The sequence below is a fragment of the Puma concolor genome, chromosome C1 (genome assembly GCF_028749965.1).
Source record: "Puma concolor isolate L17-30 chromosome C1, mPumCon1.1.hap2, whole genome shotgun sequence".
In the NCBI taxonomy this organism is placed as follows: Eukaryota; Metazoa; Chordata; class Mammalia; order Carnivora; family Felidae; genus Puma; species Puma concolor.
Window position 1 is genome coordinate 201414690 of NC_141674.1, and position 24076 is coordinate 201438765.

The 24076-nt window shown below is 40.1% G+C and overlaps 1 protein-coding gene across 13 annotated transcripts in view; it reads right to left on the reverse strand.

Annotated features, from left to right (window-relative positions):
* The window catches only part of FN1 (fibronectin 1), a 71056-nt gene that overhangs the window by 20795 nt on the left and 26185 nt on the right, over positions 1-24076 (reverse strand). For 7 of the 13 annotated variants that reach the window (XM_086719570.1, XM_086719565.1, XM_086719563.1 and 4 more), the window contains exons 16-31: positions 23417-23545; positions 23220-23309; positions 21980-22174; positions 20918-21190; positions 19326-19592; positions 13703-13797; positions 11863-12031; positions 11238-11324; positions 9785-9976; positions 8202-8474; positions 6893-7075; positions 4670-4759; positions 3113-3382; positions 1999-2115; positions 942-1106; positions 36-191 (exon numbers count right to left, since the gene is read on the reverse strand). In XM_086719570.1, coding sequence (XP_086575696.1) covers positions 36-191; positions 942-1106; positions 1999-2115; positions 3113-3382; positions 4670-4759; positions 6893-7075; positions 8202-8474; positions 9785-9976; positions 11238-11324; positions 11863-12031; positions 13703-13797; positions 19326-19592; positions 20918-21190; positions 21980-22174; positions 23220-23309; positions 23417-23545 — 2751 coding nt within the window. The remainder of the gene's footprint in view (positions 1-35; positions 192-941; positions 1107-1998; positions 2116-3112; positions 3383-4669; positions 4760-6892; positions 7076-8201; positions 8475-9784; positions 9977-11237; positions 11325-11862; positions 12032-13702; positions 13798-19325; positions 19593-20917; positions 21191-21979; positions 22175-23219; positions 23310-23416; positions 23546-24076) is intronic. The other 6 variants (XM_086719573.1, XM_086719569.1, XM_086719568.1 and 3 more) reach the window with 1 other exon arrangement.

Genomic DNA, 24076 nt, shown 5'->3' on the forward strand with positions numbered 1-24076 from the left:
TATCCTGATGTATGTGAGATGCTGGTTTTTCTTACCTGGACCCGCAGTTTTAGTTTTTGATGGTCCTGGGCCATTCTTGGGAGTAGTGGTCACTCTGTAGCCAGTAACAGGGGAACTTGAAGGCAGCCATCTGACACTAATGCTGTTTTCCTGAACGTCAGTCACTTGCATCTGTGCTGGCTTGTCAATTTCTACACATAAACACAAGGAGAAATCAGTGAAGCCCCAGCCCATGGGGACAAGAATGGACAAGTCTTGTTTCCAGTTCTGGTATGTACAGAATCATCTCTTATTACCATTAATGACTCACGGGTGTATCTTTTGCAGAAACACAGAGATTGCCTTCTGGAGGTGGGGCATGCATCTAGATGCCACTACCTATTTTCAAGATGGCTGCTTCATTCACAAAGACTATATTCCAAGTAGGTGTTTGTCTTCTTATCACCTCATTCCTTCACTCATTAACGAATATATTGAACACCCTCTATGCTTGTCTCTATTGCAGGCACATGGAATATATCCATTAACGAAATACACAAAATCCCTTTGTATATCTGGTGATACTTCTTTGTATATCTGGCTCAAAACTCTGCTGGCTGTCTATGTTGTTTCTTATTAAAAAAGAAAACCAGGGGCGCCTGGGTGGCTCAGTCGGTTGAGCCCCTGACTTCAGCTCAGGTCATGATCTCGCAGTCTGTGAGTTCAAGCCCTACATCGGGCTCTGTGCTGACAGCTCGGAGCCTGGAGCCTGTTTCAGATTCTGTGTTTCCCTCTCTTTGCCCCTCCCCTACTCATGCTCTGTCTCTCTCTGTCAAAAACAAATAAACATAAAAAAAATTAAAAAAGAAAAGAAAACTAATTCCACATGAGGAGAGTACTTTGGAAGAACTCTGTAAAACTAAGTAAATATTCTCATGTCACCTCAGAGCAGGGGTTGGTACCTGTTCGATAATCAATGGAAATTGGCTTGCTGCTTGCTGGGCTGTCTCCACGGCCAGTGACAGCATACACGGTGATGGTGTAGTCCACTCCAGGTTTCAGGCCACTGATGGTAGCTGTGGACTTGCTCCCAGGCACAGTGAACTCCTGGACAGGGCTATTTCCTCCTGTGTGAAAAGAGGTTAGTTCAAAATGTGAGGGGCTGAGAAGTAGTCGGGGATTGTTGAATAACTATAATAACATATTGAGACAGCAGTTAGTCACACGTTTTCTTATTCCTCTTAAAAGAGTGCTATTAATAGGGCCTAAACAGAAACATATTTATTTATGCATGTAGTGAACCTTAATAAGTGTGTAAAAATTGGGAGAAAATCACAGTTAATGCTTAACTGTGGAATGCTTAACATTCCAGCTTTAAAATGTCTCTGAATTGTGGGTTAAGATTAGAAGAAGAAAGAAGGTAAGTCCTCAACCCGGACTGCATAGACTGTGTTCCTTTTTCAAAATATTAATGCAATATATTCATGTTAAATAAAATTTTGAAGGGGTGCCTGGATGGCTCAGTCGGTTAAGCATCCGACTCTTGATTTCAGCTCGGGGCATGATCTTATGGTTCATGAGTTTGAGCCCCATATCAGGCTCTGTGCTGACAGTGTGGATCCTGCTTGGGATTCTCTGCCTCCCTTTCTCAATGCCTCTCTCTCTCCCTTAAAAATAAATAAATATTAAAATTAATAAATAGATAAATAAAATTTTGAAAATATAGGAAAGTAAAAAAAATACAAATCACTTACCATTTTACCACCGATCATATATTTGTGAATTTTGAATTCTTTCTTCCTCAGCCCTTCTATTCCCCCTTTAGTATTACATGATTTTTTTTCTTGATTTTGCCACCCATTATAGCATAAATATTTTTTCACATCCTCTTAGAAAAGACAAGGCTCCTCTGAATGGACTTGCCAAAGTTTCTTTACATACGTATCCATTGCTAGACGTTCAGGTTACCCACAACACAATCCGACTTGATCAGAATGAAACAGTGTCTTACTAACGCACCTGTTTCTCCATAGGTGATCCTGTAATATCTCACTGTGACAGCGGGAGCATCCCAGCTGATCAGGAGGCTGGTGGGGGTGGCAGCGATGACTTCCAGGTCCCTCGGAACATCAGAAACTAGAAAAACACAGGAAAGTTGCCACATTTATAACTTTCAAACAATGCCCAGATTCACTCTTCGCTCATTTTTCAGGTCAGCACCTTTATAATTCTCTCATATAATAATGTAAATACTACGCAAGATTAGTAGAATTAAAAATTATGAACAATTCAAGGTAAGGGGTTAAAGAGGCAATTCAAATTGTGATGAAATCATTATTACAAATTTATCATAGTGCTTTTTTCTTCAACTTTTTATTTTGAAAAATTGTAAAACAACAGAGAGGTCACAAAAATAATATACTGAACACCTATATCCCCTTCTCACAGGCATTTGCTAATTGGTAACATCTGCCACATTTGCTTGTCTCTCTGTCTTTCTGTTAGTCCACTTGAGACTGAGGTACAGATATCATCATACTACTTCTCCCCCAAATACTTCAGTATCCATCTCCTAAAAATAATGCTACTATTACATTAAAATAATTGTGTTTTTAAAGGAACTTTGAAACAGGGACTTTCTTAATATTTTGAATAAAACTTTAGGTATTGGAAACATATAAATATCTAAATTCGGTGAGAAACTTTTTGCAATAAAAAAATGATCTTCGGGGCACCTGGGTGGATCAGTCAGTTAAGCATCCAACTTCAGCTCAGGTCATGATCTCACAGTTTGTGGGTTCGAGCCCTGCATCAGGCTCTGTGCTGACAGCTCAGAGCCCGGAGCCTATTTCGGATTCTATGACTCCCTCTCTCTCTGCCCTTACCCAACTTGTGCTCATGCTCTCTATCTCTCTCAAAAAATAAAAACTAAGATGTTCATTAAAAAATGATCTTTGATACAGTCTAAGAAGGAGATTTTCTCCACATACACTCTCACTTCTCTCTCCATGTCTCATAAGCACAATCTATTTTTAAGAGACAATGACTCAGACAACACAAAGCTGTTTCACAGAAGACACCCCCTGCACAGGAAAGTCCTCAGAGTTTCTTTGCAGACCAGAAAACAAGTTACCTGTTGACTGTTGGCCAATCAAGGGAGGACTTTCCTCTCTGCCATTAAGAGCAACGATGCTGACCACATATTCTGTGCCCGGAATGAGATTGGTGAGGGTGATGGAATTCCGAGACGGGGGCACCCGATCTTCCCGAGGTCTTCCACCAGTGTGCTCAGGGTGATGGCGAATCCGGTAGCCAGTGATGGTGGCTCGAGGAGCAATCCAATGGACAGTGAAAGAGTGGGCAGTGATATCTGAAAAGTCTATGCCAGTTGGGGAATCGAGACCTGTTTTTCCCACCCAGGGGAGAAAGGTGGGGATGGGGAAAGACACCACCAGTTTAGAAGGTGAGGAAGAATGCAGGGAAGGTAACACACAGCCTTCTGTCTGTCCTTTCTCATTAACACAACATATTGCCATAAACCTCAAGTTATGAAGCACTGATTCTAAGCCACACACAAATTTCGAAATCCTAAACTGACTCAGTTCCAAATAGCCAACTCAAGCTCTTTTTTCTTTTGCTAAATAATCCAAGTTATGTATGTGTGTTGTTATTCTAGGCTTCTGCATCACTCTTAAAGATGGGTGTTTAAGATATCCTGGGAATAATTTTCAAATGCTTCAGTGTTCAAGTATTCCACGTTTCTATCCTGTGTCTCTCAAAATAAGGCAAGTTATGCCCACTCTCAAGCTTTTGGCTCTCAAAGAAGTTTTCTATACTCAAAGGGAACTGATAGGTCAATGGGGTGATAATAATGCCAAACATAAAGCTCTCAAAAACTAAAACAAGACATCATCCTGGACAAATTACAATGCAGGTAAATCCTCATGAATCGAAAATTTAGTGTACCATGGAAAAAGTAATCAGAATTTAGAGTTTATCTCAAATTCAAGTCACTTAATCTCTCTGGGACTACCAGAAAATTTTTATTTTAGTACTAATAATTACTTATTCTATTGAATAACATATTCAAACCAAATTGAGATGTCGCAACTTTTTTGGGGAAGCAAGTGGATTATAATACATAAGTTAATGGATACATCACATTGCAGTTTCTTAAAAGGAATAATTAATAGAAGCCCTCATATTTAAGGACTTTAATGTAATATTATGGGATTCAAATCAACTTCTTTACATTATGCATGCATATTTCATCAAGCAGATAAAAAAGATAAACTTGTTGGCTTAGCAAAGGAGGCAAAAGACTTCCATGACAAGGACAGTGTTGGGTCAGCCTTAGAGCTGCCTAATGAAAAGGAATGTTCGCTATCTCTAAATAAATAGGGATTATATTATTCTTGGGCGATTTTTTACAAGGAAAGATAACAAAGTTCCTGGACTATTTTGAGTCCTCTCTGGAAGCAGAGAGTATAATCTTAGTGACTGGAAATCAGGATAATATTTGAAGAAGTATCATTTAATTTTTAAGACTGGTGATCAAAAAGGAATGACAAGGTTAGAGCACCACTACCATCACAAGAATGGAGATGTAGTTTTAGAAGCAGTATTCTACTTTACTATTAAAATTGGTAGGTGAGAGCTATTTGATAAGCATACTGCCAACATGACTCACCTGTTTTCTGTCTTCCTCTAAGAGGTGTGCTCTCGTGTTGTTCGTAAACACTGGAGACACTGACCAAATATTCGGTGCCAGGCAGGAGATCTGAAGAGGCAAGTGGCACTTACTTTTAAATTGTGCTCAAAAGCATGAAAAAGCAAAGCACTCTTAGGACTATTTCAACTGATAAAATACAAAAAGGTTCAGTCCTATAACTGACTTATACTGACATGACTATTGCTACCTGGAGATGGGCTGTAACAAGGTGATAAGGAAAAGTCACCTCACCCTGTGACATCTCTAAGCTCTGCCCTCAGTTCCACTTCTGAGAGTGATTCAGCCATCTGCAATAAGATGGTCGCTGCCATGTAATATTATCTCTGTCATCCACTTAATATGATATCTATTGAAGGCATATAGTAATAATGACCGTGGCACTGTGGATTATCATTCACTCCTCACCAACAACCCCAGGAAGTAGTTTGCTACAATTGAAAGTGGACTTACGGCCATACAATAAACTACAAATATTTAAAGTGTACAGTTTTGACAGGTTGTGGTGTATGTAGGAACTTGTGAAACCATCACCAAATTCGTAACAATGAAAGTACCCATTTCCCCCAAAAGTTTGGTTTATAACCATCCCCATTTTACACAGGAGAAAACTGAGGTGCAGAAAAGTCATCTTGTTTGGTGTACTTACCCTAGATCATATAGGATTTGACCCAGACCAAGACCAGTGGTCTTAATAATTAACCTTTACTGGAAAAGAGTCCTAGTCCATGAGGAAAGTGATTGGTTCCACCATATTGAGGAAGAACACTACTTAAAAAATTACATACACATTCCTGAGTATCCTCTACTCTTAATTTTGAGGTCCCCAGAAAGGTACAGAGTAGGGTTTCTAACCTTTGAATTCCTACTCAGTAGACCTCATTCCCCTCCATACCATCTCCTCTTCAGCCTTTGTACAGAGGCCCCTGCAAGGTTTGGGAAAGCACCAGATGAAAGAGCTGGATACTTGGACTCTACTTCCCTTATTCCTGCTTGCCCAGGGGCAATTGACTTAGCCACTAGAGACCTCGGTTGCTTCATCTGTAAAATTGGGTAATAATGGCTTCTCTGGGGGGCAGGGGGTGGGGGATGGCTACCTTGCAATCTAGAGCAAGATCTAAAATAAGATCTTAGAATGTGTGATGAACATGTGACCAGTCAGTGGGGCAGACAGTGGTCCTGAAGCAGGAGCTGTGTAATGAGCGATGCTGTAACTACTGACTCCAGAGTAATCTAGAACAGAAACAACAGCCCTGTTGATAGGCAGAACTAAGGATGTTCTCACCCTCAGCCATGAAATGAGAAGCCAAGACTATAGTCATGTTGAGCTGCCTTTCATTCTCTAAAATGTGTCTGCAACATAGACGATATTTTCAGACCGTCATTTGGTAATATACCTAAATGTGAGCTCTTTCTTTCCTTAGGTAGAAACCTATGCTATTCTCATGTGCTTATTTTACTATTATGGTGAAAATAATAAGAAGCAACATTTACAGGAAAAACAGCACCATGTTGCAGCTTCCTTCTATTTTCTTTAATAAACAATGTCTATTTCAAAAAGGTAGGATCCAGAAAGACACATAAATGGTTGCTGTTTATTTGAATGTTAGCTGTTTTCTGGGTCCTCAGCCTTCAGAGAAATCCTGCCAAAAAATTCTTTCTGAAGTACCAATTACACTTCTGGCTCTTTCTTCAAAACAGCATCATCCCGATCTATCCTGGTAACATGTCACTGTTTCTGTGTTTTCAGAAGCTGGAGATTACCCACTGGCCCTTTTTTTTTTTTTTTTTTTTAATGAGAATAAAACAGATATGGTGACACTATTTTCAATCCTTATTGTTTCTCTCTCTGAACATCTAAATTTAGTCCTCTATTTTCTTTTGACATTCATTTATTTGTATGTGCTTATTTGGAAGCAGAATTTATTTGAAGTCTTCAAACTTCGCTGCTGGTGCTTTTCTACTGTGATCTTTAAAAAGTTGTGGATCTCAAAGATACATACATTAAAATAGTGACAAATTGTGACATCTTTCAAAGTGTACAGAGTCACACATCACATTTGGGGTTTTGTTTGTAGTTTTGCTGTAGCTGTCTTGATCTTAGTTGCTCCTCCCTGAGAACCCGGAATTCTCTCCTCGTGCTCTAGCTTAGCATTTATGGAACAGATACAGTTGACTGCTTACTTGTTAAGACCACTGCGTTGTCTGAAGGAGAGATGGACAACTCCGCAACATCTTCCTCATTCTTGACAGGGGAGTAGCGCACCAGGAGGTTGGTCAATTCAATGGACGGAGGTGGGGCCCAGGTGACACGCATAGTGTCTGGACCGATATTGGTGAATCGCAGGTCAGTGGGAGGAGGCACAGCTGGTTTCAAATAAGAAGGAAGACGGAGTCAATGTCACTTTTAAAATGAAAGGTAACAAAAATTAGCTGGAAAGGTAAAACCAATAGTTCATGCATTAAGGAAATGAGTCAGAATCATGCAAACATTCTAATCTAAATCTGATCTAAATCATAGTGAACTACTGTTAAAAATAAAACACTACACACAGTACTGTTAGGCCTCTTTAACCTTTCTGCCATCAGTACATTTCAAAGAATACTTTTCATCTACTTTCAAACATGTTGATTGTAAGTACATTATTAACACCAGTGACAGTTATTTAATCCCAGGCTGAAGAGGCTGAAGTTGCCACACAGCAAAGAGAAACACAGCGGTACTTTTCAAACACATGCACACAGACGAAAAGACAAGAGGTCCTACATTTCCCCTGATGTGAGATGACTACAGCTACCGGCATCGCTACGATCCCACTCCGTGAGTTCTACCTACGAGTGCAAAGGGTTCATGCAGATTGGTTCTCAGCATGTTTCTTACCATGCAGGGCAGAGAACCTTCGGAATGTTGCATGCTTGGCCCCAGACTGGTTAAAGAGGAGTTTCTTTACCTAGCCATGGCAATGCAATCCACAGTGCCCCAAAGTTTCTTTTTCTCCTATGTCAAGACAACCCCCTTTCAACCCACCCTAAATTTGACTGGGTTTTTAAGTCCACTGCAAAGAAGGAACATGGTAGGGTTTATCAAGGAGTCGAAAGAAGAGCATAACGGCACATTCTATAAGTACCTCTCTCATAAACCGGTGCTCATTATCCGAGTTGGTATTCATGTGAGATGATACTTTGTAAAAACTCCAAGTCTGCAAATTCATTTAACCTTTGCCATTTTGTGTTCAACAGATCAGATCTCGCTAGCTTTCTACACATTTGTGGCTTAAATGAAAGTGTCTTTAAGACCACTTGCATATGCCTGCATCCAATCAGTGTAGCATATACATTCAATTCCTTCGCCCCGGGCCTCAATCCACCCTCTCTTTCTTAATCATTGGCAAATCGCTGGCTTTTCCCACGAAACATCCATATTTAACCAGAGTGACTGGTGGCAGCATGCAACACCGTCCACGTCTCAAACACAGAAGTTTTCAAAATTCACCCGTTTGCTGTGTCAGTGTAGTAGGGGCACTCTCTCCGCCATTAATGAGAGTGATAACGCTGATGTCATAGTCAATGCCCGGCTCCAGCCCTGTCACTGTGTAGTATCCTACTGAGGAGTCCACAAAATCTTCAAAAATAGGGATACCTTCTCCTGCCGCAACTACTGTGATGCGGTACCCAATAATGGTGGAAGAGTTTAGCGGGGTCCACCTCAGGCCGATGCTTGAATCGGTTATATCAACAAAGCTTAGGTCAGTGAGTTGGGGCACCTCTATTGAGTTACAAAGCAAAGAGGGGCAAAAGGAAAATAGAGGCAAAAAAGAGGAAAAAATAAAGCAGTGTACATCAGGTTACCAGTGGTAATAATTGATGGAATGTTAAAGCAATGATGGTAATATGCAATCTTTTCCAAATTTTCTGAAAAGACATCCTAATCATCATGAATAGTTTGCTTTCCTGGGAGAATAAGACAGGTTTACAATATTCTTTGGGATTTTCTTGCATTTTAGAAATGTCTCTAAATAGTAGAGTTTGAACGTCTCAGATTCCTAAAAATTATAGGCCTATTTAGGATGTCAAAACCATTCTTAGAACCTAGACATGATATCTGTAGTAAGTATCAACAATGCTGTTTTTTTTTTTTTTAAATCCAAACTGTTTTAGTAGGAAAATAGAGCTTGCATGAAGAAGCTTAAAAAAAAAAAACATCGGTGGGTTTTTCTTTTTTTTCCCATACAAAAACTCATGACAACATTATGGCCATAATGCTGATGCAGTATCATTGTATGGTGTGAAATGTGCCATTCAAAAGCACATTCAGGTGGAAGACAGACTTGAGTCCAATACTATTGCCAATATTTTGTTTAATTCATAATCAAAGTTATTTAATTAGCATTAGTAAAAGCATTCTACCAAACAGGGCAAAGGAGAACACCGCCTGTCCAATGCTTTCATTTGGTCACAATCCAATTTGGGGCAAATAAAAAACCTATCCCTAGATAGGTCTTTTCAGTGTTGTCATTCAATCCACCAGAAAGAACACCCGAAGGCATGGCCTTTCTTTTTTTCTTCAGTTTTATGAAGGAAGGATTTGAAACTGCAAGACGAAGAATTGGACGTGTCAACCAAGTGCTAAGCCAATGCTCACATGTGGAGATAGGTACGATTGTACAGACAGCTGTTGAAAATGGATATGGACTGTAAAATCAGGGACAGATGTACCGATGGGATGCATTTACCATATTACTTTTAGCCTGTCAGTACAGAGGACAGACACATGACACTGTTTTAGTAATATTTCCACGTGAGCTGACAGTACAGAGTGAAGGCCATGGTTGCCACTCCATTACATACCCATCGCAACAAACAGCATCCCAGTGAAGCACAGAAAGTAAAGCGGTGTTAACAGCAAGCATTTGTCCAAATAGTTGCTTTGACTTCATGGTTTGGGAGAGTGTGGTTGGGAGGTCAGAACTAAATCCCAAATGTATCTGACACACTCAACCATCTGGGGATTAAGATATCAATCCCCACTCTCATCGAATCTGCCACTCTTAGGATAACTGCTTATTGTTCCATTACCTGGGATGATGGTATCAGAGATAGGGGCACTTTCCTTGTCATCTTTGACAGTGTAAACACTGACATTGTACTCCAAGCCAGGACTCAGGTTTTCAAAAGTGCAGGAACTCTGATCTGCATGGACCACTTCTTCCAAAGAATATCCCTGTTGGCCATTTGTAGGGGTGGTGGTAATTCTATAACCAGTAATGTCTAGAGAGGACAGAAAGGAGGCAGTTACTGCACAGAGCATTTGTGACCCAGGCTGAATCAAAGTAGACCCCAATGATGGACCCACAGAAGGGAATGGGGAAAGGACCCAGAATTTATTGAGGACTCTCCTGTTATTCAGTGCTGCAACAACCGTTTGAGGCAGGTATTAATATCCTCAGTTTAAAGAAAATCTTGGAATGGGGGAGTGATTACCATAGGCTTGTCTGACTCCTAATCCAGGTTCCTTTTACCACTATACCCTGCTTTGCCTTAACAGATCATCTTCAGGACAGATGAGGAATCCTCCATTTTACCTGCTTAGTCTGGAATGGTTCTCAACCCTAAGCATATTCCCCAATATGGGCTCTCCTAATTTACAAGGTCTGAACCTATGGGATTTACAGGAAGGGAATAAGGAAAGGAGACAAAGTGAAAAACAAAAGTGGTTATACTTATATTGTATACAAAAAATGCTCACTGTGGAAGATGTAAGGAATCATAGAAACTGGGCAGTAAGAGTGTTGAGGGGGAAGAGAGAGACATTCAAATTAAAACAGTGATAATTAGAGATCCACAGGGACCAGACTAAATGAGAAAATATGTTTAAGTTAAAATTACTAAAGGGTGACTTAAGTTAAACTTACTAACAGGCTGGACATGAAAATGGTGTCTAGACAAGAAAGTCCAACTGGATGGAAATAAAGGTTTAGGTCATTACATTTGCTAGTGACCATCCAGACAGGCAGCCTAGACCATCCACGAAGACTAAATGTTAATGATCTGGTTTCAAACAAGCATACGACTTGCCAGCTTAAAGTTTCAAACTGGAGGTCATTTCTGTCTTTCATCACCTTTAGAGTTTTGTGATGCCTCTCATGACAAAATATTTGTAAAACTTCATTGAATAGTATACTTAGAATCTCTAACAATAGACAAAAGGAAATTTCTGCAGTATGATTTCAGCCTTTTTTTTTTCTGGCAATTTTGAGCGCCACTGAGCAAAAGGTACCATCCAGAATGGTTTCTGTCAGCCCTCACGATTCCCTACAGCTTGATAAGGGTCTGCCTTGTTCACTTCCCTGTTATCTAAAGACACATGCAGTGAAACACTCTACATGTCACTCTGTGATGTACGCTCACATACTATATTTTTTATGGAAAGCTGGGTACTTATAATGTTGACCCTTTCTCTCAAAGTTTCCAACACCTTTGTCCTGTGACAGTACCACACAGACTTGCCCTTGATACATCCCAGGCTTACCTGGAGTGGTGCTCCTCTCCCAGGACACTGTAAGCACACCGGTGTCAGGGTTTGCCTCCAGGTGCAGGTTTGTGGGTGGAGACAATGCTATGCAGAAAAAAGTTTAAGTTACAAGTTAAAGCTAACACCAAGCACTTGACCTGTGGAATGTTTCTTACTGCCCTTTGCTTCTCTCCCTCCCTTCCTTTCCCTTCCCTCCCCTCCCCTTCCCTTCCTTTTTTCCTCTTTCTTTTTTCTCTCTCCTCTGTCTCCCCCTCCCTCCTTCCATCCCTTCTTTTTAAGAATCAGTAAAAACATAGAAGCTATACTATGAAACCATGGTGGACAGCAATTCTCTGAGACCATTTTTTTACAATTAACAATTTTGAAATACTATTGACATTCTTTCTGTCTTTCCAGTTCATAAATATTTTTGACATTAGAAAGAACAGTTCTGATGCCATGGAATATATGACAAGAGTTGAACTTGCTGCTGCAAATTTAGAAATAGCTAATAAGATAAGGAGACATGGGATCTTCCTCTTACACCGTCATCAGAAGCAAAAAGTGATACTGATACCAGTTATTTTTACAAATTGGAACAGTTTTAAAAGCTAAAAGAAAAGAGGCAAAGGACTCCTCTTACGTGTCACAACTTTCTTTACAATCGGTGTATCTCTCTCCTGCCCATCTCTTAGGACCGAGATGGTGTAAATGTATTCCACGCCTGGAGTCAGGCCAGACACGACGATGCTTCCTGACTCTGAAGTCACTTCTCGTGGTGCTTCCCCTCCCTGGCTTGGTCGTACACCCAGCTAGAAGAAGGAAAGCAAAATAAACACCAAGGGCAAATATTTCCAGAGCTAGGTTACTGCCGAGAGGTTTTGGTCATGCTTTGTATAATGTGAGCTTCTATGCACACTGCATATTGTGCTTTTATTAGGGAATGAGTTGGCGCCTGCCTTTCGTTCTATTAGATTCTTCAACTAGAAGCTCCCTGGACTGGGGGCGCAAGGTGGGAGAGGTATCTTCCCAAACTGCATTACATTGGCTTGTAATGGATGTCTCTGGAGAACTGTCATTACATAAGGTTTTGCTTGATAAATAATCTCCTGATATAAACCAGAAGTACACAGGGGCTTGGGGCAACATGGCAGTTCATTTCTATTTTCTTTTTTTCTTTTTATTATTTATTTATTTATTTATTTATTTATTTATTTATTGAGAGAGAGAGAGAGAGAGACAGAGTGCAAGCGGGGAAGGGGCAGAGAGAGAGGGAGACACAGAATCTGAAACAGGCTCCAGGCTCTGAGTTGTCGGCACAGAGCCTGACACGTGGCTCGAACATACAGCCGGTGAGATCATGGCGTGAGCCAAAGTCAGATGCTTAACCGACTGAACCACCCAGGTGCCCCTCTATTTTCTTTTTTGCTGGAAGAAATCCTCTAGCACTCTTTTTAATGAGTTATGAACATTCAATGTAAAGGTTAGTAGAGCCTTTAACATTTTGTACTTCAGAAACATTTCTTTTGAAGAAGTATGTTCATAGCTTAAACTGCAGGACAATATATTACAAAAGAAGAATTAAAATAAATGTGCCCATAATTTTCAATTTTTTAATATTTTATTTCAAAACCTAGGCAATACCGTATCATCAAACGGTGTTCTACTCTAGAGACGTCCTTTGTAGGTTACAAAGCTTCTGAAAGTCAGAATGACACGATTAAGGAGAATTTGAAAGGTAATCTTCAAAAACGATATCTCTATATTTAAGTAGCATAATCATCAATATGGCTATTTGCATATTGCAAAAAAGAAGTGACCTTTGGTGTATTTTCTTAAACAAGCTGTCATTGGGATTTAGTCTTGATTTCCAATTATAATAAATATTTCTCTCCCTATACTCTAAATGCCAAAGAAAGGAATTCTTTTAAACATATTCATTTGTATTCATCACTTTCCTAATATCATTACTTTAAAGAACATGAATCCAGATATCTACAGGGAAGACCTTAATCTTAACTTCTATTAAGAAATTCACCCAAGGGGCTTTGAACAAGTTGAGATGAAATGATTGGATGAAAATGTGATTTTTAAGTGACTCTGACTTTAATTGGTCTCTCTAAATGGGTTTTTGTGAACTTGTTGACACCCATTTAGAACAACACAACAAATGGCGTTTCCTTATATATTTTAAAATGCAGTCCCCTGGGGGAAAGGATGGAGAAAATCAGATAACAACAACAGTTCCATACTAATGTTTTATCCTTTTGCGAAGCACTTCCACAGCCTCAGTCCATCCTTCCAGAAATCCAGTGAGGCCACAGTAATGTTATACCTGGACAATGCGGTCAGAGAGGCACAGACAGAAGCAGCGAATAAAACCCAGGTCTCCTGACTCCCAAACATCCTGTTTCTAACACATTCAGAAACATAAGGCCACTTCAGGGCTGTCTCACAAGAGGTTAGGGATATCTGCAATTTACCTTAAAACCAATCCTTGGAGCAGGTGTCCATGTGATCACAATGGTGGTCTCAGTGACCTCTGTGTTGTAAGGTGGAACAGAGCCGAGAGGCTGCCCTGTGAAACAGAATCAATGCATGTGTTCAATGTGCTGGAATCACAGACTATTGCACAGAATGCATGTAGCAATTTTTTTGTTTTTGTTTTGTTTTTGTTTTTTCAGAGAAAGAGAGAGCGAGAGTGGGGAGAGGGGCAGAGAGAGAGAGAGAACCTCAAGCAGGCTCCACACCCAGCACAGACCCCAACGCAGGTTCAATCCCACAACCCTGGGATTGTGACCCAAACCGAATTCGAGTCATCTGCTCAACCGACTGAGCCACCCAAGCACCCCAGTAACAAGTACTTTTATGGAGAACCTCTGTTTACTCAGCTAGTGGATCCTGAATGTAACACCCTCACTGGGTGAGAATTTAGAGTAGGTCAGCGCTTCTCAGTCTTTTCTGTGCCACACAAGTTGTCTGACACCTGGCTAAAATGCAGGTTCTGACTCAGTAGGACCAACATGGGGCTAGAAGTTTGCATTTCTGGAATGCTGATGCTGAGTCCATGCATCGTACTTGAGTGACAAAGAGCTAAGTGACAAAGAAGACACTTTCAAGTCCTTGCAGTCTATGATTTGTGTCTTTTCATCAAGTTTGGGATTTGAGTTTTAGGACAATTAATTTCCCTGGAGAATCCCATTTGAAATATGAAACTGACCACAAATTGATTATCATTCTGCTTTTTAAATCATTAATTTGAGAACAATAGTTAAATTACAGATGAGATCTGAAAATAGCTTTAAGTTGAATTACTCCATAATTATGGTCAATTATTTTTGGTTGCAGTAAGAAATGCCACATGAAAGTTAAACAAAATCTGCCACTATAGACACACTTAAAAATCCTAAAGGTTCCTTAAATATGTGATTACCCATTTAGGATAATCAGACTGAAAAAATTTAGTACTCTGCCACTGAAATTAAGAATTATAACAAAAGTTAATTTTGCATCTCCTAACATCCTAACCTCACTGTTATTTCTCTTAATAAAAATATTACTGCTGGGGCGCCTGGGTGGCGCAGTCGGTTAAGCGTCCGACTTCAGCCAGGTCACGATCTCGCGGTCCGTGAGTTCGAGCCCCGCGTCAGGCTCTGGGCTGATGGCTTGGAGCCTGGAGCCTGTTTCCAATTCTGTGTCTCCCTCTCTCTCTGCCCCTCCCCTGTTCATGCTCTGTCTCTCTCTGTCCCAAAAATAAATAAACGTTGAAAAAAAAAAAATTAAAAAAAAAAAATAAAAAAATAAAAATATTACTGTAAAAAGAAGAAAACAGAAAAGAGGAGTGCCTGGGTGGCTCAGTTGGTTAAGCGACTGACTCTTGATTTCGGCTCCGGTTATGATCTCATCGTTTGTGAGATCAAGCCCTGGACTGGGCACTGCACTGAGTGTGGAGCCTGCTTGGAATTCTCTCTCTCCCTCTCTCTCTGCCCCTCCCCCCCTCACTGCACACTCTCTCTTTCTCTCTCCCAAAATAAATAAACATTAAACAACTTTAAAAACAAGAAGAGAAAGGATGAAAGAGTGTGTATACACAAACTTAAGACAGACATTTTCGGGGTACCAGGGTGGCTCAGTTGGTTAAGCATTTGACTCTTGGTTTTGGCTCAGGTCATGATCTCACGACCTGAGTCATGAGATCAACTCATGAGTTCGATGAGTTCACAACTTCATGAGTTCACAAGTTCGAACCCCACATTGAGCTCTGTGCCAACAGCACAGAGCCTGCTTGGGATTCTCTCTCTTGCTCTCTCTCTGCCCCTCCCCACCTCACACTGTCTCTGTCTGTAAATAAATAAATAAATAAACTTAAAAAAAAAAAGATAGACATTTTCAACAGTCCTATGAATCTTACTACAGATTTAGAATCTCTAAAATATAATCGGCTGAACAGCTAAACCTCGTAATAAGGAAATGAGCATTTTAATAACTGGCTGCTATGGGAAAGGTGAGGTCTCAAAAGCCAAGACATTTGAACAGGGCAAGTGTCAAATTCAAGGGTATCAAGTGTGTTGCCAGCTCAGATCACGTGTTTGGTGTCTTCATAATTCCTTCTTTTTTATGTACCAACCAAATTCTGTGCCCACTGGGGGAAACAACTATTAAATGCATTTATGCTAAATTGTGAATGGCTGGTGAGACAGTTATCCCCCAGAGGCACACACATGGAAATTAAAAGTCTCAAGACCCCACTCACTACTCAGCTCCAGTCATTCATCTTCCCTGTGATCACATGGGAATTCAGGCACCATTGCAATTCTTCCTTCCCCCCCCCCCCCCAGTCTGGACTTTAATGTGTGATTTTAAAAACTGTTTTGAAAATACTGTGTGGGGGAAAAATAAAATATGTGTGTGGGCTACTTTGTAATTACTTACTCTAATGGCCAAATTGAAGTTCTACTGGTTTAGTGAGCTGTTTCCTAACTATGTTATTATTTCAAGGGTGTTTTGGGGGGAGCCAGGATGGGTAATCCATGGTGCCTTCCCAGAGTCTCTGAAATCATACACCACTTGGCTGCTGCTGACTTTGACAAAATGCCGTGGCCAGCCCTGAGTGACCATGTTAATGGCCACCAAAAAAAAAAAAAAATTCAGAAAGCAAGCAGCTTCTTGTACTGAACATCTGTGAAAGCCACAACTTTTTCACAAATTACATTCTTTTCAACTGTCTTGGGCTTCAAGACTGGGTGTTTTCTACTGATTGAGCCAGCCAGCTAGAATCTTCCTAAGTTTAAGATGATGCTCTCTGCCTGGGAAGACCATTACAGGAAAGTCTCCAAACCACAAACCCACAAACTGATGTCAAACAAAGGATGTGACTGTAGTATGAATTATGGGTTCTGGCAGGTCATACATGAAGAATAGTCTAGCTGTTAAAGAAATAAAATTTGCCCTATTTATAAAGGAATAAGCTGTATTTTCCCCAGAAACAGCCCCCCACCCCCCACCTTCACATTTGCTTTTAAGAATTTGGCACAAGTTGTAAAATCCAGAAAAGTTCTTCCCAGAATTAAGCTTAGTAAGACAGTAAAAAGCTACAGAAACTTACAGCAATTTCAAAAATATGCAAGCCCTACTGATGTTTATAGCCTCAGAGAGTTCTCCAAGTTCAAATGAAGTTGTGGAACTCGCTACTTAAGTAGGTTTATTTAAATTGAAGCTTGGTTGAACTGTTTTCGTTCTCATTCTTCCCTCAATCATCTATTCAGTGAATATTTTTTGAAAGCGTGCTGTGTGCAAGGCATTATGTTAACCTTTATCTAATAAAATTAGTTTTGACTATCAGTACTTCCCTTAACTCAAATATAATTTTATTTTATATAAATATACTGTGCAGAGAATAAAAATAACATGTCCAATATATCAAAGTCTCCAAATAGTCTACACTGACCCGCCATACTCTACTTAATTACTGTTAGTACCAGTGAAAATGGTTTTTCTTTCGTGGGCACTCAGTCCAACAAAAGAAACTACACAAAATATGTATCATGTTAAGGAGTGAAAAAGTAAAAATGATAATTTGTAGAATCATATGTGGTCAGAAAAAGGCTAAATCTACTGAAATCTCCATTCTAATTCATGAAGGGCATCTGTAAGAAATAGATATTTACAAGAAATATAAAACACTGGTTTCGTATTAATGGATTCTAGAGTATCTTAGTAACATGTAACATAAAATAGCAAAATTTAAAGGTTAACTTACAAATAAAAAGACTTCACTTGCTTACAATTAGTAGTTACTTAAGAAAAAGACTCCACTAACAAAAATCATACACCAAATTTAAATGGAATTAAATTTTTGGTAAATTATGAATTCCTACAGGAAAATGAATTTTCTTTGGGAAGTAAATTCCATAGTTATTTACAACTAAACTTATATTCACTTTTTGAATGCTTATTAACGTCTGTATTTTTTTTTTTTCAACGTTTATTTATTTTTTGGGACAGAGAGAGACAGAGCATGAACGGGGGAGGGGCAGAGAGAGAGGGAGACACAGAATCGGAAACAGGCTCCAGGCTCCAAGCCATCAGCCCAGAGCCTGACGCGGGGCTCGAACTCACGGACCGCGAGATCGTGACCTGGCTGAAGTCGGACGCTTAACCGACTGCGCCACCCAGGCGCCCCAACGTCTGTATTTTTAAAAGCTTTTAGAAAAATGTAAACTAGTTGATAGCTGTAATATATGTCAAAAAGTGTTACGTGCTTCTGTAACTGAAAAGGTCGATTTAAAAATAACCAATAAAGCTAGAAATTAGGGGTCTCGTAATTCTTTGTAATATAAATGAGAATGTTTTTAATAGAAATCAGTTTATGAATATAGGTCTTTATTGTGTTGTAGACACATAGGAGATTTAAGGCCACTTCCTATAAAAGGTTGAATAAAAAAGGATAGATGTGACCAAAAATTGTCAGTATTTTCTTTCTTATTAAGAACTCTTGAAGTGGAACTTCAAGAGTAATTTAAGAAAGATAAAAGGAAAAAAAAAGTTACTCTGTTCCTCAGAAATACTTTGATCTGCTGCAGTCTCATAAAGAAATAATTTCCTGGGGCACCTGGGTGGCTCAGCTGGTTAAGCATCGACTCAGCTCAGGTCATGGTCTCATGGCTCATGAGTTTGAGCCCCACATTGGGCTCTGTGCTGACAGCTCAGAGCCTGGAGCCTGCTTTGGATTCTGTGTCTCCCTCTCTCTCTGCCCCTCCCCTGCTCGTGCTCTGTCTCTGTCTCTCAAAAATAAGTAAACATTACAAAAATTAAAAAAAAAAAGAAAAATCATTTCCTTATCTTCTTGGTCTGTTGGTTTCCATAGTTGGTAAATGTTTTTATTCTACATTTACTGCTATCATTCAACACCCAGAGTATTAGGATGTAGACATAGGTGCTGTTTCCTTGCCTTAACTAGGATTTGGTAAATTCATTTAATACAATAGCATTCAATTTTCAAATAACTAGGTGCTTTAAACTGTGTTACTCAAAGTGGTCCCAGAGGAAAGAAGAAGCTTGGCAACATTTGTAGTTTAACATGCTGCTACCTTCATCCAGAAAATCTTGCTTTGAAAAATAATCAACTGAACTGAATGGTGTGTTTCATGATTTATATTATGGCACAAGCTCCTTATTGTCCAATAAGAAACAATTCATGGTTCAAATAGCTGGTCCATGACCACATTTTGAGTAGCACTGGTTTAAATCTTCCTTTTTTTTTTTTTTTTTTTTAAGTTTATTTATTTGTTTTGAGAGAGAGAGAGAGAGAGAGAGAAAGAGCAGAGCAGGGGAGGGGCAGAGAGAGAAAGAGAGGGAGAGAGAATCCCAAGCAGACTCCTCACTGTCAGTGCAGAGTCCGATGTGGGGCTCAAACCCACGAATTGTGAGATCATGACCTGAGCAGAAACCAAGAGTTGGAAGCTCAACCAACTGAACCACCCAGGCGCCCCTTATACTAAGGTTTTTTAAGTTAACTTTTTAAAAGTGGGATGAAGAACAGAGAATGCAAATAAAGGTAAAAGAACATATGACATCACTAAGAAAAGAGGGTAAACTTTGACTTACGGGTGGTAAAGACGCCAGTGGCTTTGGGGCTCTGTTGGTTGCCTTTGACAGCCATGAGGGTTGCAGTATACTCAGAGGCAGGCTGCAGATTCCTCAGCGGGTACTGGGAGGCAGAGGGCCCTATGTTGTACTGCTTGGGCTGGCCTCCCCGGGTCAGGGCCACGGTCAGTCGGTACCCGGCTATGCGGGCCCGAGGTGGAGTCCAGGTCACGATGACAGTGGAGTCAGTTTCATTGGTAAATCGGAGGTTAGTGGGAGCATCCAATTCTAGAAAGAAAAGATGAAACACATCAAGAAATATTTGAACCTTGGTAATGATCATACTGAAACTTAAAAGCCCAGCTGAATTTTCTAAAGATTTCTCAAGGTTGAAACTAAGCAAAAGTCAAAACCTTGGAAATGTTGAGCCATTAAGAAATGGAGTGCTACACAGAACTTTGCAAAACTGTGTCAGTCATGAGAAATTGCTGCTTTTTTTTTCTTTTTTTGCTTGACTTTGATCCTGAGGAAGGTCTAATTTTCCATCCTGACTTTCCCATCACCCTCTGAAATTGTACTAACATTATAGAGATAGCATTAAAAATACAAAAACGAAAATACTTGTGAAGGCTACAATTAGACTCTGCTCTGAGCCAAACAGGTTAAGAAATGAGAGACAAGCCCACTAAAATGAGGGCAAGACATAACCTCTACAAGGAACAGAAACAGTATTCTCTGCATTTATTGAATGACTAGTCCTTTGCTAGAGAAATAAAAGTAATTTTCCCATGATTCCTATCAGGTAATAATTATAACATATACATCAGAATCATGGTAAGACACTGGTGAGTGTGCACTATCAGAAAGAATCACACACATCGTGAGTTTCCTTGAGTATGATTACTAGCGGTTTCCCTGCAGTAATTTAAAAACGCTTTTCAGATGAAGGGAATGCTTAGGAGAGAGTCAAGGATAATCACTGAAAGAATGAGACATAGAGCCAAAATGCCATTACGTCTTTGTAGATCTAGCTCCATCACTTCCTAGCTCTGGAACTTTACAAATTGCAGAAATTTTTAAGAGCTTCAATTCCTTCATGAATCCAATGAGGATAATAAGACCTTCCTCATTAGATCCAAAAGAGTATTAAATATAAGCACAACGCTTGTAAAGAACTGAGCAGAGGACCTGGCACTTAATAAGCAATGTTTCAAGCAATCACTATTCGTAAGTAATTCTCTCATAGAAGGGTTAAGAGCATACATTTCAAGTTTTATGGAGACAAATGTAGTTATAAAAAATACACTCAGGTTTGCAATCCATGTGTCTGTTAGCAAAGAAAATCAGGTTCTCTGAAGTTGTCCTCTCTCAGTGCCATTACGTGGGTGCATGAATTTGGGGCACGGGTTACCATTTAGCATGATGGAGTGGGTCTCAGTTTTGCCTTCAGGTGTGATGTGCTTTACGTCCACTCTGCATTTCCTTATCTACTGGGTATTTCCCTATTTCTAACCATAAACCTAGGAGTAAATGGTTTGCTGCACACACATGCACCACAGATCGGGAATGAGGGTGGAGGATTCGGGGTGGAGATGGAGGAGAGCAGAACATACTGGTCGTCTGTTCTGCTGTCAGAGGCTTGCTCTCCCTCCCTTGGTTCACAGCGAAGACTTTGAAGTGATAGGTGACCCCGGGGGACAATCCGGTGACCTCTGCAAAGGTGTTCCTGCTAATGGGCAGCCTCTGTCCGTGCTCCCCAGGCAAGTTGACGGGGATCACGTCCACGCGGTAACCCGTCACGGGGCTCTCAGGGGGTGTCCACATGATGGTGATCTTGACGTCAGTCACTTCCACAAACTGCAGGTCCTTGGGAGGGGGAACTTTATCTAACAGACAAGAGCCAATTGGTCAGTCACAATTCCTACTGAAGACTATTGTTTTTTGGTTTTTTTTTAAAAGCCAATTTCCTAGATGTATATAAGGAAATTCACAGGGGTTCTCATTCCAAACTAATGTCAAGTTTTGTCTCTTAACTAGAAAATATGAATTTTTTCTTATATTTTCATGGTTCTGACTTACTGCTTACATAGAACATTTGAAGTTTTTATCTAAAATATGTAGGTAAACCGAAGAGTTTCCAACATATTAAGTGTCCTATCAAGTAGTTTAAAATAAACATGCAAAAAATACAGTACAATACAATGCAATACAATAATACAATAATAAAATAAAATAAACCCTTATTGTGACAACAGAAAAAAATGTGGTTTGTATTTTACTGAACCATTTTATAGTATTTCAAAGGAATAGAGAAAGTGAGCCTTAAGTTTCTAGAGAAAAATGTGAAGACGCTAAGGTGTCAGTTTTTATTAGGGAAGGCCAATAGCCAGCTTTGATAAGTCAGTTAATAGTGTGGACATTTCAGTCATATTTCTTAAGTTTAGGGATAAACTAATCTATAAGATCACTTGCATGGAGGAAATGTTGACAGAGACGAAGCAACCCTCCCACAGAAACAACTATTCTTTCGTGTAACATTTCTGGTCCTCCCTAGCATGCTAAGGAAATGAACACAGTCCAAGGATAGTTTTATTTCTCCAACAAAAGAGCGGTTAGTCGTGTTTCCTCATTAAGCCCTAAGAGATACAATGCCGTAAGAAGTGACTTTAAGTTACCTGAACGCGGGACACCAGTGGTTTCTTGCTGGATGAAAACAGGAGTACTTTCTTGATTTTCTTCCACAGCATAGATCGTGATGTTATACTGAACTCCAGGTTGCAAGTCACTGAGGGTGACGGAGTTGGCGGTTTCAGGAAGGTTAAGTTCTGTGCTACTACCTTCAACTGATGGCGAGTACACTATTCTGTATCCTGCAGATTCAAGGGGGAAACGTTAGCCACACTGTTTTATGAAACAGAGGTTTCGTAAGTCGTAAATCTCTTATCAGAAAAACCCTTAGCATCTTGCTTGATTAGTTAAGAACCAGAGATGTTGCCACTTCTCATAAGGACTATTCAGTACAAAGGTAAAATAAGAGCAGCCGTGCAAACCTTTTTAAATAATAAATATCCTTGAAGACCTAATATCCTTAATAAATGTCTATTAGAGATGCCATGAGGTGAAAATACTCATGTTAAAATGATTTCTTCTCTTTGAGCTCCGAGCACTGAAAGCAATTAGTGAACTACCTTGAGCGCAGATTGTCTAGCACTGTCTCTTTCAGAAACTTTAGAGGCAGCTGAGTCACTTAATGAGCTAAGAAGGCAACTGAGCTACCTCTTTAAGAATAAGTCTTAGAATGAGGTTTTCAGAAAAAATAACCCTCTTCGGCCTCAGAAATGCCTGGTTAAATAAGTCCATGAGCTGGCTTTAGAAATTGTGTGTGTTGGGGAGCCTGGGTGGCTCAGTCGGTTGAGCGTCCAACTTCAGCCTGGGTCATGATCTCGCAGCTGACGAGTTCGAGCCCTGCGTCGGGCTCTGTGCTGACAGCTTAGAGTCTAGAGCCTGCTTCAGATTCTGTGCCTTCCTCTCTCTCTCTGCCTCTCCCCCACTCATGCTCTGTCTCTCTCTGTCTCAAAAATAAAGATAAACATTAAAAAAAATTTAAGAAATTGTATGTGTGTGTGTGTCTGTGTGTGTCTGTGTGTGTCTGTGTGTGTGTGTCTGTGTGTATGGGGGTCAATAAAATGGATATGATGGGAAATGATCTATAAGAAAATTGAGCTGTAAGCCTTGATGATAATCACATTGTGAATTACTATTACACACACACACACACGTACCCCTCTACCCTAGTAGACTAGTAATTATGCAGAAGATTTATGTGACCTCCCTGTCCACAGGTTAGAATCGGCCACCTCGCCACCTACGCCATCAAGACTAACATGGCAGCCAGGGAGAGGAGGCCAAGCTCACCTGTGATGGGCGCCTGGGGTCTGCTCCAGCGAACAACAATCGAGGTGTCATCGACTCGGTCCACGGCAGGGTCAGGAGGTGCATCGGGCGCTAACAACAAAAAGAAAAGGGCAAATGAGGAAAACAGTCAGGAAATATCACTCTAGGCCTGTTCTACAGATAAACAATTCTTCTCACAGCATGTAGTACACATGTACCTGTTGTCTGTGAAGTAGACAGGATTAGACTCTGCTCTCCTTCTTCAGATATCTGATAGACATTTACAATGTATTTTCGTCCAGGAAGCAGGTCAGGGATGCTCACAGAAGTGGCCGTGCTTGGAAGATCTTTAAAGTAAAAAAGGAAAGGTTAGCAATCAGAGCAAACCAATCCCTCAAATCACTCCACAACCTATAAAGGGGATATTTTTAAAACTGTACATTCATAAGGGAAGGGGAAAGTCTAAAAGGAAATGTACTAATGGGTAATCGATAATTATCAATACATTATGAGATTTTTCTTTTGTTTACCATTTTTTCTCTGAATTTTTTCTCTGAAGATATATAATTTTTGTAATCCACCCCCAAATTTATAAAAACAGCTCTCTGTAGTTAAAAGTCAGGGTAGCGGTTATGGTCAGGGGACGAGGGGGTGTGGGGTAGGAGGAATGATCTTTTTTTTTTAAGTTTATTTATTTTGAGAGAGGGGGAGAGAGAAAAAGAGAGCATGAGTGGGGGTGGGGCAGAGAGAGGAGAAGAGGGAGAGAATTGAGAGCAGGCTCTGCTAACAGCACAGAACCCAACTCGGGGCTTGATCCCATGAACTGTGAGACCATGACCTGAGCTGAAATCAACAGTCAGAAGCTTAACCAACTGAGC